Source organism: Orbicella franksi, chromosome 10 (assembly GCF_964199315.1).
Source record: "Orbicella franksi chromosome 10, jaOrbFran1.1, whole genome shotgun sequence".
Classification (NCBI taxonomy): domain Eukaryota; kingdom Metazoa; phylum Cnidaria; class Anthozoa; order Scleractinia; family Merulinidae; genus Orbicella; species Orbicella franksi.
In genome coordinates, this window is record NC_138154.1 from 16,810,759 (window position 1) to 16,828,746 (window position 17,988).

Sequence of the window (17,988 nt, forward strand, 5' to 3'; positions counted from 1 at the left end):
GAGGGATTACTCGTAGTCTATATACCACGAGTCATTTAGGCGAGTGTTTTTACACCAAGAAGACACAAGTCGAAAAAGTGTTGCGTATTAAATATTTTATACCATGCCATAGAAAATACAGTGGCCAACACAATGCAGTGTACGATGGTAAGGTTGGACGTAATACCGTCTAGTACACAACGACTTTAATTTCCTGCTTTCCGGTTTTTAGGTTTCCACCACAGCAAGTACATCTCTGAGTATTTGATAGCTAAATGTTTAGTCACTAGCCTCGCATTTATATGTACAAACGCAGAGCTCGTCTCCAAATCCTCATTCCTGTGCACTTGGAAGGGACTCTTTGCAACATGATCCATTCTGGAAGGAGTAAGTATTTGCTTCCCACACACAAAGGAAAAACAACTAATGTACAAGAAGTAATCAAAGTGCTCTATGAGAAAACCCGTCGATTTCCCAGTGGATGATGATTGATATGTGTGGCTTACGGGTTATTCTAGTTATACGAATTACCATATTGACTTCTGGCAATACTTGTTACAACAGCAGTCTTTGTTTTTTGTTTTTTTTTATGAATGACTTTTCGTGCATACTACATGACGTACAAGAACTGGCAAACCTTCCGCCACCATGAGCTGCATTGCTCCGATGGATTTACTCATTCTCGATTGAGCCACTCTACCTTGTAAATTTCTCGTCGCCTTGCATTGCTCAACATATTTTCTTCTCGCGTGAAGACGAAAGCGTAGTCTGCTTTACTCGGCTCAGCGCCGTTAGATCGAGTGCAAATAACAGACACGTTGATCCGTTAGGTTAACATCCAAGAACCCGCGAGTCCTGGAAACTAGACTGTTGTACACGGACCAAAGCAGTTGCCAGTGACGGACCTTATTCCAGTTTCTGTAGCATAAAATGACTTTAAGCATAACTACATGAATATGGGGTATGGGGTAGTGATGGGTTCCTGTCCCCGCTTGATGAGGTCCTTGCATAGGATGTATGTAGAAGCATACGAAACGTTAAGTTCTCAAATCAAGGTTTCTACAACATGCGTTGTTTTGTTATGTTTGTGACCACAGTTTGTTTTTTTTTTTATTTTTACCACAGCTGAAATGGCCGAAGAATAAGAGTTTCTACCCCTTGTATTCCCCAGTATTTTTTCAGATTGTCTTAAGCTTTCTAGTTCCTCATCCTTCTTTACCGGACCCGTTCTTTTTCGGGATGAACCCGGGCGGGAGAAGAGATGTTCTCTCTCTAGGACTCACTTGAAATGTAAAACATTAAACGAATGAATGAATGAATAAATAAATAAATAAATAAATAAATAAATAAATAAATAAATAAAAGAGGGGAGAAGCCGGGTAATTACGACACTTAAGCCAATGAGTCCGTTTGTTAGGTTAATTATTTGTGCGCGCTTGGTTTTTGTTTGTTTGTTTGTTTGTTTGATTTTGCTTCTGTTTTCTTCCGTTTGCAAGTTTATGAACGCAGCCGAAGGCGAGTCTAAAAAGATTTCCTTGCGGAAAATGTTTCGCGGGAAACTAACGACGTTCGTAAAGTGAGCCTGCAATCTTGACAGGTTGCAAGTTGGCCACATGCGCGTGGCTCATGCGCACTCGGTACGAAATGACACCGATATGACAAGCTAGATCTAGAAGGAAAGTTGGGCAAGAGAGCGAGAATTTTAGACGCGAAATACGAGTTGCTTGCTTCATTTTTCCTTACCTTTGGGCATTTACCGGCTTTTAGGAATTCCAAGAAGACGCAGGCCGACCTGTTCATCAAACCTGCTGGTAATTTCCGCCAACATTCACTGTTTCCGGTGCTACGTTAAAAAGTTTCGTGCCCGGTCTATAATTTTGTGTCCGCCAAGTCAACTCGTCTTCTGTCTCCCAAAGCCTGTTTATTCTTCACCTGTTTTGCTTCACGGCGTTTGATAATCACTATGCAAGCTTCAGATGCAGAGGTAGTGATGCTTGAAGATTCACTGGTTATTTTTTTTTGTGTTGATCTTGCGTTTGTTGGCGGGAGTTCTAAACAATTTATGTATGCTCTCTCCCCTGTTTGATTGAATTACATTACGTAGTGCCCGTTATGCATGGAGCAGTTGGAAATCGACGACGTCAATTTCTTCCCTTGTACTTGTGGATACCAGGTAAATACGTGTCGAAACTGTTTTCGTGGAAAAACTTCTTGTGACGGCTAATTGCTTCAGTACACAATGACTTGATGCGTATTGTACAACTATTTTATGACTGCACAATTTAAATTGTTCATTGATTTGTTAATATGAAATCGAATTTTTATGATAGACTAGTTATACAGTAATGTCTATGTCTATCGCTCTACCTATTCTTCTCTAGAACAGTTTCTATTTAGCGGAGTTGCGTACATGTAAGACTTAATTTCAAAAACGCCCACTTCATTGTCTAAGATATTCAAATACGCTTTTTTTTTTGTTATTTGTTGATAATGTTATTTCGTTTATTTCACTGAACTTGCAAGTAATTAAATTGCCCACTGAAAGCAAAGAAGATAATTAATTGAGACAAGAATAAGTACTGCAAAGTTTTTTGCTGTTGTTTATATCATTCTGCCACCTGTTGTATGATGAACTGCACTTTAGTGTGAGAAGAATGCAGGCAGCATGAGTAGAGTTCACTTGACTATTGTGCCAGTCAATGTCCTTCCCCTATTAGGTGGTGAACTTCTGTGTGAACAACTCCCAGCCTTAAAGGTCAGGACACTCCAGGCGACAAGTCATTGTGACACAACACAAGGACTAGTTTTGAATTTGCAGCAACTTATTTTGGAAGCAATTACAGACAATGCTGTTTGTCGCAGAGACATCTAGAAGCAACTTGTGATCTAGTGTGTCCTGACCTAAATAGCAGCCTGACCTAAAAAGTTGCTTGATTTAGAGGGGCTTTCTGTCCATTAAGGGGGGGAGATTCGTTCTTTCAATGCCCCACTGATCAAGCTGTTACACCCAAATGGGCTTGCATTGAAAAATCAGGCAACATTGGGGAAACAGTTAAATATTCTTCCAAAAGCCAGTGTACTTTACTTTGTTACCCGGATCAAGTTTCAATACTCTGTGGACACCAACAACTCTGCAGGAACTAAACTGCTGCAGTTTCAGCATGCTGTAAGTTTACTATTAGTAAAGTGCTTTGATTGAAAATTTACTTTTCACAAATGTTTGAGTACATGTACATGTAAATCATAGAAAATGTGCTGGGTTATGAAAAAATATCAATGTATTTTAACCATGAATAATAGTAACAGTAGCAGTAACTTTTACTAATATATAATAGGTTTACAAGCCATAGTAGCTCGCAGCTAGCAAAGCTATTCTGGGTGAGCTACTTTAGCTAAATAAGGTAGTTTTAATAATTTTCCAATGTTGAGTAAAAAGATTTTTGTTATCTTTTTCTTAGATTTGTAGATTTTGCTGGCATCGGATCAGAACAGATGAAAATGGATTGTGTCCTGCATGTAGAAAGGTATTAATGCTCTGATTGGTTTCATGCTAATAAATGAAACAGGATTTGAGCAGCTAAAAATGTTACCCCCCCCCCCCTCCCCACTCCCCTTCTCCTCCTCCCCCTTCTTCTCCCTCCTCACCCCCATCTTGCTCCTCAAGCCCTCGGGATGATGCATATCACCACTTTGAGGTTCTACTCTGACAGCAGTCATGGACACCGCCTGCAAACACAAATCCAAAATTCCTGCAAATCAAGTCGACTCTTTATTCACACTGTATTGATCACAAAGAAAGATAAAATACAGAAGGGTAGAAAACAAGCGTTGGTTATATAACTAAGAAATGTATCAGTTTTAAACATGTGTGTATCACCCAAAGTAGCAGAGCTTTCACGTTCAGAATGGGACAACACTTGTAGATGAACATTTCTCTCAAGTAGAAGTACATTACATGGACGGTATAATGTTTTTCTTGGTTATGTTTAAGTTATTTCTCCTAAATTCTACAGCCGTACAGTGAAGATCCTGCAGTTTACACTCCCCTTTCACAAGATGAGTAAGTGAATTTTATTTGTAATCTTATTAGAGGCAGACATGCTTACTCACTGACTTACTGATTTTATTAGTTAGTTAATTAGCTAAACAAGTTGAAGTTATATTTTGTCTTACATTATTAAGCAGTATTGTTTTGCTTACAAAATCTCAACTGACTGCTCAAAGCAAGAATTGTTTTGATTTAAGGCTGGTAAATTTCAATAGCAAAACATTGATATCGTAGTATTTCTAGAACAGATTTGTAGCAAAGGAAATGAAGATCATACAGTACATGTTTGTACTTTTGTTGTGATCAATGTCAAACTCCCTTTTTGCCAGAATACAGAGAATTCTAAAAGAAAGGAAACAGAAAGATGTCCAAAGAAAACAGAAAGTAACTGAAAACAGAAAACACTTAGCAAATGTGAGGTAAGACACTTTCAACAAAAGTATTTGGTTGAAAATGGGCTATATACTTGTAAATGCTTTAGTTGTGTCACTTGATGGTTCATGCCGTCACATGCATCTTTATACATGTATAGTGGAACCTCGATTTAACAAAGGGCCAAGGGACCAGAAAAATATTTTCGCTTTAACAAGGTTTTGTTATGTTGAGGTTCTTTTCCATATATTTTACTATTACTGGGGCGAAGAATATCGAGCGTCATACCAAGGTCTTCTTTAAATAGAGGTTTGTTAAATGGAGGTTCCATGGTAAACAGAAGAGAATTAGAGACATGCAGTGGTCTAATGATCAGTGCTTAGTGCAGAGGACTGCAAATAAAGCGGTCCAAGTTTAAGATCTTGTGTTGGTCATTGTGTTTTGTTGTTGTGCAAATGATTTGCTCTCATGGTACCTTTCCACCTGGTATATAAATGGGTACTGATGAATTTTATGCTAGAAGGGAGAACCCTGTGGTGGACTAGCATCGCATCCAAGGGAGTAAGACGTGGCTAAATGTAATTTAGGTGTAGTTAAAATCAAGACAATGTAGGCAGCGATCTTCATCATGGCAGCTCACATCTGCCGCGGGGGTGCCTGGTAAGTGACAGGGCTTGACCTTTGTACAGTTCTGGTTTCTTTGATACATTGAGCAATCACTCGTGTTCTCGCATTTGCTAGCTTTCTTGCTGTTCTGCCTCCCCCTTCATGGTAAGTATCAATTCATCTCCACCATATTTTCATTCAGTGTGACGGTGCCAGATGGTGGTTGCCGCTCACAGGGTTGCCTGGGATACCCTGGTGCTCGGCTTCTATGCTCTCAGTCCCACCATCCTTCCAGGCACCAACCCCCAACCTCATCTATTGTTGATGAGTATAAAGTACTCTTGGACTCTAACAACGTTACCAGTATTTACCAGAACTGATGAGCCTTTTGGTTAATCAGTGGACTGTTTTACTGAGTGTATCATTATTCACATGTATACGTTTTCTCCTGTTTTTAGAGTTGTACAGAAAAACTTGGTATTTGTAGTGGGATTAACTCAAAGATTAGCAGACCCTGAGGTGAGAGTTATGTGTACATGGACTATAGCACCTTGTATTAGTATGGTCAAACTAGCATTTCTTCTAAAGACTTAATTTTTAGGACATCTTGTAAAGCAGAAACAGTACCACATGAAGATAGTGCTCGATAGCTGTCATATGAGGTTTCAAATTTATAACCACTTTGAAGTGATGACCTAACTTACCTAAATTACTGTTCTCTTACAGCTTCTAAAGAGACCAGAGTACTTTAGCAAGTTTGGCAAAATACACAAGATAGTTGTGAACAATAGCACAAACTATGCAGGTCCTCAGGTAAGACACGACATCACCAGTATTGCGCTTGACATCTGTTAACCCTTTGAGGTGGCAGTGTACAAACCATATCTGGCAGATGGGGTGGTGTGATGCTTAGTGCACTGACTCTTGGTGCAGCCGTCCAAGTTCAAGCCCCGACTTGATGATTGAGTTGTGTTTTTGGGAAAGACAGTTTACTCTAACATTGTGTCTCTTCTCCCAGGGGTATAAATAGGTACCGGGCACACCATAAGGACAACCATCCATTCAGGGGAGCAGTAGCAACTCTTTGTGTTGTTTCCTGTGACAGAAACCAGACTTGCCCTAACTCTTAAAACCTGAAATCGGTTCAACTAATTTTCCTTGAAAACTTTTATTCAATTTGAAAGCTGTGTGAGTTTCATGATGATCTTTGCTATCACATTTATGTGGGTACATGTGAGCAATATATTTTTATTTATAATCCATCAGATATTTTCGCTCGTGTGCGATTGGTCTAAACATGTCACATGACCAAATATTCCCCAGCTAAAACTGGGGAATATCCGAGAATATTCCCCAATTTTCAAAACTGCGCGTGTTGCGAAAAAGATTTGAAGGATAATAAACACAATAGCCTCCATTTTGCATGAAAATATGCTCGGATATTTGCCCTTGGACATTATCTGTTCCTCAAAGCTCACAGTTTTCCTCAAGCTACGCTCTCGGAAAACTGTTTGCATTTCGGAACAGGTAATGTCCGCAGACAAATATCCTAGCATATTTTCATGCCAAATGGAGGCTGTTGTTTATTCATCTTTCAAAAACCTGCTTAAATTGTGATTTTCTTTCAGGGCCCAAGCGCAAGTGCATACATCACATATGTTAGAGAAGAGGTGAATAACTTTTTCGGTTGACTATGTTGATTTTGAGATTGTTAATTGGACAGTTTCTTGTTTGGGGTTGCAAAGTTATGCTACAGAAAAATTGGAGAGTTTTTTGTTTGGCTGGGGAAGGTATGCTTCAGAAAATGGGGTATGGTCAGGAGGTGTTGGTCACGTTGGATTGAGTGTAGACCTGCCTAATGGGGAGATGTGATACCTGTTTTCTTTTTCTATACACAGGATGCAATTAAAGCAATTATAGCTGTTTGTAATACTCATCTTGATGGCAGAACACTAAAGTAAGAAATTATTAAACAAACTTTGTTCGTTTTTGCTATTTAGTTATATAAATTATATTTATTTATTATTAACTGTGCATCATAACAGTGTTCTCAAATCTATGCATTGCAGGATAATATTCATTGTGCATAATTTACATTATGTCTGTACTTTATTTCTGCAAAATAGCACAATGGATAAAAAAAAGGTTTAATGACATACATGAAAGCAGTACAGGGAGCTTCTTAAACTCGTACTTCTTACAAAACAGTCAGTGTAATGGTTTTGCTCTACCTCCAAATTGCATTTTAACTTTGAGTGTTTTTAACCCCACAGGGCATCTTTAGGAACAACAAAATACTGTAGCTACTTTCTCAGAAACATACCTTGTCCAAAAACGGTGAGCAATTTTATTTTTGAGCATAAGGTTGTTGTTAAGTGCCTGTGGCTTCCTTAGTTCAGCTGTTAAATGCAGTTTATGTTAATTCTGGAAAAATATCATTTGTCTTAAATCTGTTTCCTGGACATTGTAAGCAACAGTGGGCTGCAAGCAGACTCTCTGCTTGGGAATTAATTCAGGGGGAGGCAGGGGCCCTCTCTTTCTCCTTTTTCAATTCCATTTGCCTTATCCTATGTGTAAGGCCAGAACATTAAACAGCTTCAATATAGTGTGTGGTGTTGAGGATGTGTTTTTGTTCTGATGGCTTTTGTTCTCTGGATCTGCAGGATTGTATGTATCTTCATGAGTTAGGGGATGGTGCAGGAAGCTTTACAAAAGATGACATGCAGGCAGGGTTAGTATTTCTTCTTTCCTTTTTTTTCCCTCCTGTTTGCTTCGTTTGTTTTCAACATTGTTGTAAAAGAGCCCAAACACAACAGCTTAATTTGACTTACTTACTGAAGCTGACCAATCACTGTTGAAAAACTTTACATGAGACTTTCAGCCAATAACGTTACTGCTTAACTGTCCAATTAGTTTTGTTGGGCCAGACTTACAACACCATCAACTGCCAAACACTGCCTGCAATAAAGGTTCTTGAATTGTCAATCACCAGTAACAGTTCTTTTCTTTTTCCCCTCTCTGATGATCACACTATACAGACTGTAACTTGATTTTCGTACATGTATACAGTTCCCGTGTGTTCATGCAGTTACTGACTCACACACTCACCTCCTTCAGTGTTTACTTGAAGTGAAGAAATGTACTGTACTTTTTAATTTTTCTTTTCAGAAAACATCAAGAATATGAACAGCAGTTAATTGCTTTTTATTCAAAGAAAATGTGAGTTTCAGGTTATTTTTTCAGTTTCAGTTGTTGATAATCTGCTAGCTTTCAACTAAAGTGGTTTGTGCCTTGATGTTTTTGGTGAACTGCAAGGTTCCTTAAATTTCCAGGATGAGAATAGTGCTGAGAATATGATTGCCAATCTCATCTTACAGAGGTTTTTTTCATGTTTCTTTTTTTTTTTTGCAGGGGCCTTAATAGTGATAAGGTAGGTTTAACATGTCTTTTGCTTCATTGCTTTGCTGTCTGGGTTGCATTTTCATGGAATGTCACAGTAGCCATGTTGTACAACGTAATGATACCTAAGTGTAGCCTGCATAGAGTCCTAAAGTGTGACGTCACAAAAAAAATTAATTTGAGAAATTATGGGATTTGGCACCATTTTCGAATAGAGCGTCCTTAAAAAAGGGTCTTTGCCAAAAATTACCTCTTAATTGTAATTCCCAGCTGAAATATAAAGGATGAAAATTTGGTTCTGCCCCATATAAATCTCTCTACTTTTGAGTCAGTTCTAAACTGAAGGAACTGAAACAAATTTTGAAGGGTTTGTATGGGATGCTATCAAACTTTGATCCCATATATCTCTATCGAGAATTGCAATTCAGAGCTAATTTTTGGGACGAGGGCATCTTTTAGGATCCTCTATAAGAATATGACATCATATCCCATAATGTCAAAACTTTTATTTTTCTGACATCATCACTTTAGGACTCTATTAACTGGATAGTGTGAGCTCCACAAAAGTTCCTATGGAGTACATAAAAGTTTTGTAGAGTCTCCTTGGGCGAAATTTTACAATTACACCAAAGGGTATCGTGACATCTACATGTGTATGAAATCCACTTTTAGTGGCGACAAATGGTAAAATTTAAGACTTGCAGTAATTTCAGAGTAACAAGTAAGTTTATCTTGCCACAAAAGTGACAAGTCAGCTCTCTAGGTCTGAACTTATCAACAAACTTAGATGATGTAGCTGGGAGTTTAACAATATTTTTTTTCTCATCCTTTTTGGTTTTGAAGGATTCAAATAGTCATTGGCCAGATGATGGCAGCAGTGAGAATACCCCACCACCTGGTTTACCTTCTGGAGCGGCTTGGTACGGATGGTAAACTGTTGTGTACTATTCATTATCTTGGGTTACATAATCAATTATTATCATTGTAATTTGATAATAACTTTATTTTGGTCTTGGGAAAAAATCTAGCCTCTCTGTAGCACAGGTGCTAAATGGGAACACAAACTCCTAATTACAACTGAAATCATGTTATCACTATTTTAGTAATGGAATTGCTATAAGGAATTTCCTGTGATAAATGTTTGTAAAGGTATAATTGAATTATAATTCCTAACAAGAATAGAAAATTTAAATCAATATACAGTTGAAAGACAATCAATGTGTAATAAATTTAAGGTCTCTGATTGTTTAACCCTTGCATTCAGTCTGGACTTCAATATACATTTAGGACCTAGGTAACTGACACGTTGTCTACCAAGGCTAACAGTCCAGCATCAACCCTTGGTATAGAGAAATCAATTTCCCTTACTGATTACTGTGCATTATAATTGCTTGTTGAAGGGCTGGCAAAACTGAGGATGAGGAGAATAATACACAACAGCATGTTATAGAGAGCGAGGACTGGGAAGATAATTGGCTTCCTCCTGCCACCAAGCCCGACAACACCACATCTGATAAAGTGACACAAGAAGAACCAACAAAACCCCCACAGACTTCACTCAGCAATTCGGGTAAGACTTTCAGGCCTTGGTACATTTATTCATCTTCTGTCCAGGTCCATAATTTAATATTCCAGATTCATTCACTTTGTTGTAGTATTCATGGCATTTCAGTATTGCGTCAATGTTGATATGTTTTGTTTATTCATGTCTGTAGGTTGGGAAAACACAGAAAACACTGCACGTGTATTAGAGTAAGCAGTCACTTATATTATTGTTATTTCATTTGTATGAACTTGCTACGTGTTTCCAACACATCTTTTCAACAAAAATAATTTCCTTTATTTAATTTCCTACTTAAAAGAATGTCAACTGTACACGTAGCATACAACTTCAGTGTTGTTATTCATTAGAGGGAATTACTAAGAAGTTCATTATCCCTTCTCAGTACTTCCAGCTTGTTTACTGCTGATCTCTGTAGTGGTTTGGGGCTGGCCAATTTGCATCTGAAAGTTTATGGAGAGGATGATTTAGGTATGTGTAACTTACATTCGGCACACACAAGGCAACTTTGCTGTGACTCGTCTCTAAAGCAAGTCACCTCGTGTGCAGTTTTTTCAGAAGTACCAGACAAGATTGATCTCATTGGTCAATCGCGTTATTTCTAAGTAAAATATGAATCAGTGATGAAGCTGCTTTTAGAAACAAAGTAACAAATTCTCAAGCAACAGGGATTGAACACAAAGGTCTCTCTTACCACCCACTTAATTTGGTACCAATGAGCTATGTTTGCACCAATTCATCGTCTATTCCTCTACGTCCCATGGGCAACACACACATACAAGGTCATCCACTATTGCCTTCTATGTCTGTGATCCTGACCCATGTGACACAGGCTTTGTAGCAAATCTCAATTGGTTTGCTCCTCATGCTTCTCTGCTATCTATTCCTAGATCTGTCAAGGGTGAATTACTAACTTTTATCTTGGCATTTTCTCTTTTATTAATTTAGGGTTTGACCCATGGAATGAATGTAGTAAAGGCTTAGCAGATCTTCTGCAAGAGGAAGAGAAAACGACAGAACCTGATTCAGCACAACACATTTCTACAGCTTCACATACACACAGTTTTCTATCAGCATTTCCAACAGATGTAAGTGCTGGCCAAGCAACATAAAATGAATATGATCAGTCAGGTCTTCATATCTTTCTCCTTAGTTCAAATAGTTATATGATCTTTCATATTCACTTGTATTCTTCACCATCTACGGGTATATAACAAACTCGCAAAGTGACCAGCTCCCAGTTGGCTTGATAGCTCAGTTGGTAGAGCAGTGGAATTGCGGAGGTCATGGGTTTGAATACTGTTCAGGCATTTCACAACTGCTTAAGTTGTGTGTATAACTGCAATGATCATGCAATCGCATCTTCAAATATACTTTTTAAAAAAAATCTAGGTTGTCAGAGTAGCTGTCGGTTAGCAAATTGTCCTTGAAAACAGGGAAATTATTCACTTTTCGTGGCATGGAGCAAATATTTTGCTTGTAACAATAATATACATGGAAATGCAGCATTTAGTAAGCATACCTTGCAAACGGTTTAGTGATAATGCTTGGGTTAAGTAACTTGTAACAAACCTGGTTTTGTCCTTGATCCTGTGGATGACTGTGTATTGTACCATGATCTTCTCTAAGGGTGATGATATCAGAAACTGGCAAGATGGACTCAGAGCACTTCTACCAAACATTAACATAAGTTTCTCAGGTACAGTAGTCAGGAACAACAAAATAGAATGTAATACCAGTAGTACTGCAGTTATAGCAAGGAACCTTGAAATGTAGGCAGCTTTTATGTATGAAAGATGCCCCCCCCCCCCCCTTCCTCCACTCACTAATGTTAGGGTTTTGACTGACCACACAGGGGTAGAAATGGCAAGGCTGGCACCAATCCCAGAAATCCAGGAAAACTCCTTGAATTTTGTTATTTTAGAAAGCAATTAGGTTGCTTGTGTTTCACATAGTCGGACTCTTAGTAACTTGGTTGCCCAAAAAGCATAATATTGTCAAACATTTACACTGAAAGTTTTGAGGTTTGGTTCCTAAAAATTTTACATTTGTGCCCTGGAAATGCATGGAATTCCATCATCTCTGACTAATTATTCACTCTGAAGTGGGGCAAAATGCTGTCAGTGGTGATATCCTTTTAAAGTGTCTATGAACTGAAAAATAATTGCTGCTTATTTGAAAGGCTTTTTTCAACATACAGAAGAATGGCATTTTCCTTTTTGGAATATCTTTTTTCATTTAAGAGATATTGACGTTTTTGTATTATGCAAATTAGTAAAAGTGATGACGTCATCAGTTGTGCAACTAAAACGGTAAAATATTGAATAAAGAATATCTCTAGAACTATTGGAGCAGTGTTCTTCTGCATTTTAAAAAGCCTTTCAAATAAGCAGCAATTATTTTCAGTTCATAGGCACTTTAAGAGATGCTTTTCGTCACTTGATGCTATCAGAAATTTTTTTGATTTATCTTTGCACCAACCATGTGGTTACATGTATGTTTACCTTTCAGACTGATATAATGAGAATTCTGTTGTGAACTGTGAATCTTCCTCTTTAGTTATATGAACTTTTCTTTGGTACTGGCTAGCACTTGTTCCAATGTGTTCCAAGATCATAAAACAGTAATTAACAAATCATTTGCAGTAGCAAAAGGATAGAAACTCAATTTTATGATAACGCTGTTTTCCAGATTCTCTTTTATCTCAACCACAAAATTCCTGGCCTCCCTCAGCGTCCCTTGTAACAGAACCAACCTCCTCTAACTGGTCATTTTCATCACAACAGCCACAAAGCTCATTCCAAGGTGTGTATTCACCAAACAGCAATTTCTTTGGTTTGTCAATTTTTTTAGCTGATGGCATTTTGCCTTAAGTAGTATTTGTATCTTTCATACAATAGTTGACAGTAAAAAGAATTCGGTCATGCCCACTTGTGCAGGTGAATGTGTTAAGTAAGAGCAAACCAATAATCACTTGCCCATTTGGCAAGTGCAATTTTTATCTCTAAATTCCAGGTTAGAAGCAAAATCTGTATATTCAAAGTTTCCATTATATTTTATGTAGTATTATTTTTCTTCATGTTCTGAGGTGTCCAACAAATTTGCACTCCTAGGTGTTCAGTGGGATTTATTAAGAGCAGGTGCAGGTCCATATACCAAACATAGACCATGTTCCTTTATAACAATATTGAAATAAAATTAAAAACAATCTACGCATACATGTAGCTGCCTACTAACAGGTTGGAAGATAAGAGTTTGATGTGAGTCCTGCTTTCAACTTCTTTCTGCACAGTTCGTCCTCCTCCAGGATTTGAATGCAAATCACTGTCAGGTCAGATGCCAATGATTGATGATCCCAGTATTTTGTGGTCGAAAGCAGTTGACGCAGGTCAGTATCGTTTACTGTAGATCACCAGAATACCAAGGTTAAGGTACATTTTGTAGTTTGATAATTATGCCCAGCCAGCCAACCTTAATGGTTAGCAGGCTGGACTTGGAACAAGTGGTCTGAGTTTGAGCCCTGGCTGGGGCCCTGGGATCATTGTGGTGTGTTCATGGACAAGACACTTTACTCTCACAGTGCCCCTCTCCACCCTGGTGTATATGTGGCTGACAGGGAATTTAATGCTGGGGGGGGGGGGGGGGGGGGGGCTTCCCTGCAATAGACTACCATCCCACAAAGAGGGCGGGAGAAATACTCCTAGTCGCTCAATGCTACGGAAAGTGTGATAAGTTTCGGATTGTAGATTGATGAGATCTTGCCAACCAATTCACCCTTTCTTTTTCACTTGGTACCAAATTGTTGGCCTAAAATAGTGACAAACAATTGAATGGCTTTCTTACTTGCTGTTGTAACAAAAGGACAATCGTGATGTGCCTAACAATTTTCTAGTTGCAGCTCCCCTCAGAGTCCCTCGCTTTACCAATTGATGGCTTTTTCTTTTCTCTTCTTTGTCAGGCAACCCTCAACTGAACAAACCTATCACAAGACCTGTTTCTAATGGATTCCCAGGAATGCATCCCTTAAGAAGACCAACAGATCTAGGGAGTTCTGCGGTATGAGTTGTTGCTTGAAATAAACACACTTCGCTTAATCCTTTGAGATAGAGGATAAAACATCACTAAAATTGATAGGACTCGTAGAGTTACATCACTTGTAATTTGCACGGTTTTATATGTATGTTGGATGGGAGGCATGGTGGCCTTGTGGTTGGTGCACTCATCTCTGGATCGAGCAGTCTGGGCTCGAGCCATTGTGTTGTGTTCTAGGGCAAAACACTTTATTCCCACAGTGCCTCTCTCCACCCAGGTGTATAAATGGGTACCGGTGAACTTAATGCTGCAGAGTAACCCTGTGATGGACTAGCATCCCATCCAGGGGGGGACTAGAACTACTCCTAGTCGCTTCACACTACACAAACTGGGATAAGCTCTGGCTTGATTGGCCACCTAGCTGGTATGCAGACTTAACATTAACTTCACTTACATGTATGTTGGCCACTTGACCTTTCAAATGAATAGGTCTTGACAAAAATAAGAACTACGTCATATTTCTTTTCTATCTAATGGCTGTCCATCAATAAACTTAAAGGACAGATTAATTTTACCAGTGTCTTCTAGTTATTCCAATGTTATAGTGGCTTATGTATGATGGAAATAATTTGTAGAGGAGTTTGTCTCAGTGTAAGCCAGGTTTCAGTATTGTGTGTTTTGTTCTAGGCAGTCTCATCAGGAGAGAAGCTAAAAGTACAATTTAACACAGAATCCTCACAGAGAGTTAACTCCGGTGGTTTGTCCAATTTGGGGGAGAACAGAACTGATGAAATTCCACAGGGCTTAGAGCCTTCTACAGATAATAAAACAAATACTATGGCAGAGGCAACTCACAGAGTAAACAACTCATCATCGGGATTGCCAAATCTTGTTGAACAGCACAAGACAAGAGTCAGTGAATTGTCTATCATTGACGTAAATGATCCTCTTCCTTCTAAATGTGCGCACTCGGTATCAGACTATAACCCTGAAAGGAAAAACTCTGAAGGAAAATTACAGGAGACTAAACAACAATACAGACATGGACAGAACCATGAAGCAGCTGGCTGGCCGCAGCAACAAGGCAGAAATTCAGGCACCAAGGGTAGACATAATGAAGTAGCAGGCTCGACAAGGAAACAAACTCAAGGTAGTCATGACAGAGACATTTCTCACGAGAAGGCTGGTCCTTCACAATATTATAACAAGAGAAGGAGGGAAAATGCAAGTAGTTCTCTGGGACACAGACATTTTGTTGGAAAGCAGCAACAAGACACCACACTAAATTAAATTTGAAGTGGTATACTTTGGTCAGAGGAATCTTCTAAGGAAGGCATACCAAAAAAAATATGGGCTGGTCTAAAACCGTTGGCTGGCTACAGTAACAAGGCCAAAGTCTCACTGAAAGTCCAGGCATGAAATGAAAGGATGGAGCACCTCTATGGCTCTGTGATGATGTACTATCTTTTCCTCTGTATTGATGTAATCTGACAAAGAGAAAATCTAAAATGCTTGATTGCTTGTTTTTTTGGAAGATTTTTCATAGATGACTAAACTGGCTTAGTCGGACATCTAATACACCTTATTTCAAAATGGCTACCATGTAAGTATTCTTTTGTTTTCTTGCAAATTAGCCCTAGTTGCCTCGTTCTTAAACTCGAAATTCAAAAGAATATTTCCCCTTAAACAAGCAAGGGCTAATTTGTAAGTAAACAAAAGAACACTAAAATGGCAGCCATTTTGGAATAAGGTGTATGATGTATCAAGGCTGTTCCCCTGACTATTCAGCTGCCACACAATGACAGAGTGAACTAGACATTCTTAATACAGATGACTGAAACTGACCTGTGTGTGTCCAGGATAAGAAAAGACAAAATGAAGATTGAATGATGATAGACTCAGTGACATCTTTGCTTGTGAGCAAGCTCACACTTGTTGCCTTCCTTGTGAGAGGCAAAACTGTAATAATAATCAGACACTTCTGCTTCTTGTATGCTGACAAATTTTTGGTAACTGTGAAGAAAAGCTCTCTGAAAGAACTGTGAGTCTACTGTCATCCACCTGTCAGCCAACAATTGTCAGTTAACTCGCTGGGCTTTGTTGGCCAACAGACAGCCATCTGTTGGATAAATCTCTGGCAACTGTACTTTGGTTTCTGTCAGCCCTCTGTGAGCCAACAGTCAACTGTCTGTCCATCAACTGACAGTTTTTTAGGGGGAGCTGTTCCTCACTTTTACCCAAATTCTTGCAGTTTCCTTGCTTACACACAGGAGCCCAAATGTTAACCTTCTCTCAGGCTGCGGTGCCAGTATATATAGCTGTTTGATGACCATAGTTACACAAGCTGTTTTTAGTTCCCAATTTGAAAAGCTGCCCACTTAATCAATGTCCCAACTAATATTGTGGCCATCTTTCCTCATTTCTGACACCACCTATGAACGTTCGACTGCTGTTTAGGATTGAATAAGTTAATAATATTACGGGTATAATATATGCTTTGCTAGTTGTAAAGAGGAGTAGTGCTGCTGGTCATAATTTCATGTCATCTCAGATAGATATTGAATGTAATTCTAAGACCGCATCTCCGTACCAAGCTTCTGCTCTTGTTATTTAACGTGAAACTCTCGTGCATTTGTAACAGGACATAGCTGATCGTAACTCTATGAAAAGGTGCTTTTGTAAAAGAGCTTGGCTTGTTGCATGTCCAAGTGTCAAGTTATAGTTGCCCATAAAACATAGTGGACATTGTAAGATGATTGTATTCCAAAAGGCTCTTGATAAAAACAAATTGCCTTTGGACTCTGCGTTTTAGACCATCCCATTATTCCAGTCATAACCAGTGGCAGATCTAGTGGAAGGCCCAGTTCCCCCCACCCCCCCCCCCACCTTTATTTTGGGTTAAAAAAAAAGAAAAAAATCACAGAAGGAAGAAAAGCTGGTAGGGCAAGCAAAAACAAACCAGCTGTGAAATATCTGTAAAATAATGGATACAAACTCCTATTAATAAAGGAACTTTTAGTTTCATGGATTTTTTTTATAACCTGGCTTCACTCAAAACAGTTCTTTTCTTAAGTGCTGTTTTCCTAGAGTACATTTGATGCCCAATTTGTCTACAAACACTGAACAAGCAGAAAATGATTGTTGTTTAGTCTCCTGTTAAAAGTAAACTATAAATTAATAAACACAATGAACTGGAGGTGGAGTGTGTTTCCCATCAAGAAGGCTTGTTTCAGTCCAAACAGGCATTTGTGCCTGTAACTGGACGACTTTTGCAGTTCCAAGTTTTAAACTACTGTTATTGCAGAGTTGGCAAGTTGTTCGAGAAAGGTTGCCATGATACTTTAAGTGTGGACTGGGGGCACACTTACAAAATTGAGACAAATGCAACCAGATTCAGGCTATGCCGAAAAAACTTCAGCTGAATGTTTGACTGACTGACTTACCAAATGATTGATTCATTGACCGATTGACCAATCAACTGGTCAGTTAGTCCAGTTCTGGCCCTCTCTCTGTCACGCAACGAGCGTCGCGTGACAGAGAGCGTTGCGTGACAGAGAGAGGGCCAGAACTGGATTGGTCAGTTGGTTGACAACTATTGTCTCCAAGCTGCTCATGTTTCTGTCTCACAGAAATAAGGGATCTGGGGAGTGGCATGGCTGACTACAGGAAGTGTTTTCTCTTCACAGAATTACTAAGATGAAACTTGAGAACAGTGAGCTGCTGCTGCAGCTCGTAACGTTCATTGCCATTCCCCATCTGACCAAGAGCACCTGTCAAGCACTCCTGTTAGTGTTGTTTACCAGCAGTTCCTCTACTGCTGGTAAGGGGGCTGCATGTCCTCACTAGGGCTGATGGCCAAGGGGAACAGTGCCTATCAAACTCTCTTGCCCCCCGCACCCCCCTCAGTCAAAGGTAGGCCATGAAAAAGAACTTAATTTTAGTTGCCATAACAAACAGTATATTGGTCTCAGGTGACAGAAAAAAAAAAGCA

The 17,988-nt window shown here is 39.0% G+C and overlaps 2 protein-coding genes across 2 annotated transcripts in view; one reads left to right on the top strand and one right to left on the bottom strand.

The window, feature by feature from the left end:
• Positions 1-17,988, bottom strand: part of LOC145499825 (histamine H2 receptor-like) — a 116,540-nt gene that overhangs the window by 42,183 nt on the left and 56,369 nt on the right. The gene's annotated exons all lie outside the window — the stretch shown is intronic.
• Positions 1,621-17,907, top strand: LOC145500651 (CCR4-NOT transcription complex subunit 4-like). Its single transcript, XM_081480168.1, has 23 exons — positions 1,621-1,963; positions 2,084-2,152; positions 3,438-3,503; positions 3,993-4,039; positions 4,357-4,446; positions 5,464-5,524; positions 5,732-5,818; positions 6,634-6,675; positions 6,904-6,962; positions 7,279-7,342; positions 7,669-7,736; positions 8,174-8,224; positions 8,417-8,435; positions 9,248-9,324; positions 9,805-9,974; positions 10,120-10,156; positions 10,351-10,436; positions 10,914-11,053; positions 11,595-11,664; positions 12,657-12,770; positions 13,258-13,353; positions 13,924-14,021; positions 14,685-17,907. The coding sequence occupies exons 1-23, from the start codon at positions 1,943-1,945 to the stop codon at positions 15,285-15,287; spliced, it is 2,235 nt and encodes a 744-aa protein (XP_081336294.1). The 5' UTR covers positions 1,621-1,942; the 3' UTR covers positions 15,288-17,907.

Excerpts from the sequence above, each read along its gene's own strand:
- LOC145500651 (XM_081480168.1), top strand. The coding sequence starts at position 1,943 with ATGCAAGCTTCAGATGCAGAG. Across the intron at positions 2,153-3,437 it reads CTTGTACTTGTGGATACCAG|ATTTGTAGATTTTGCTGGCA; the intron begins GTAAATACGTGT and ends TCTTTTTCTTAG. Across the intron at positions 5,525-5,731 it reads AAAGATTAGCAGACCCTGAG|CTTCTAAAGAGACCAGAGTA; the intron begins GTGAGAGTTATG and ends GTTCTCTTACAG.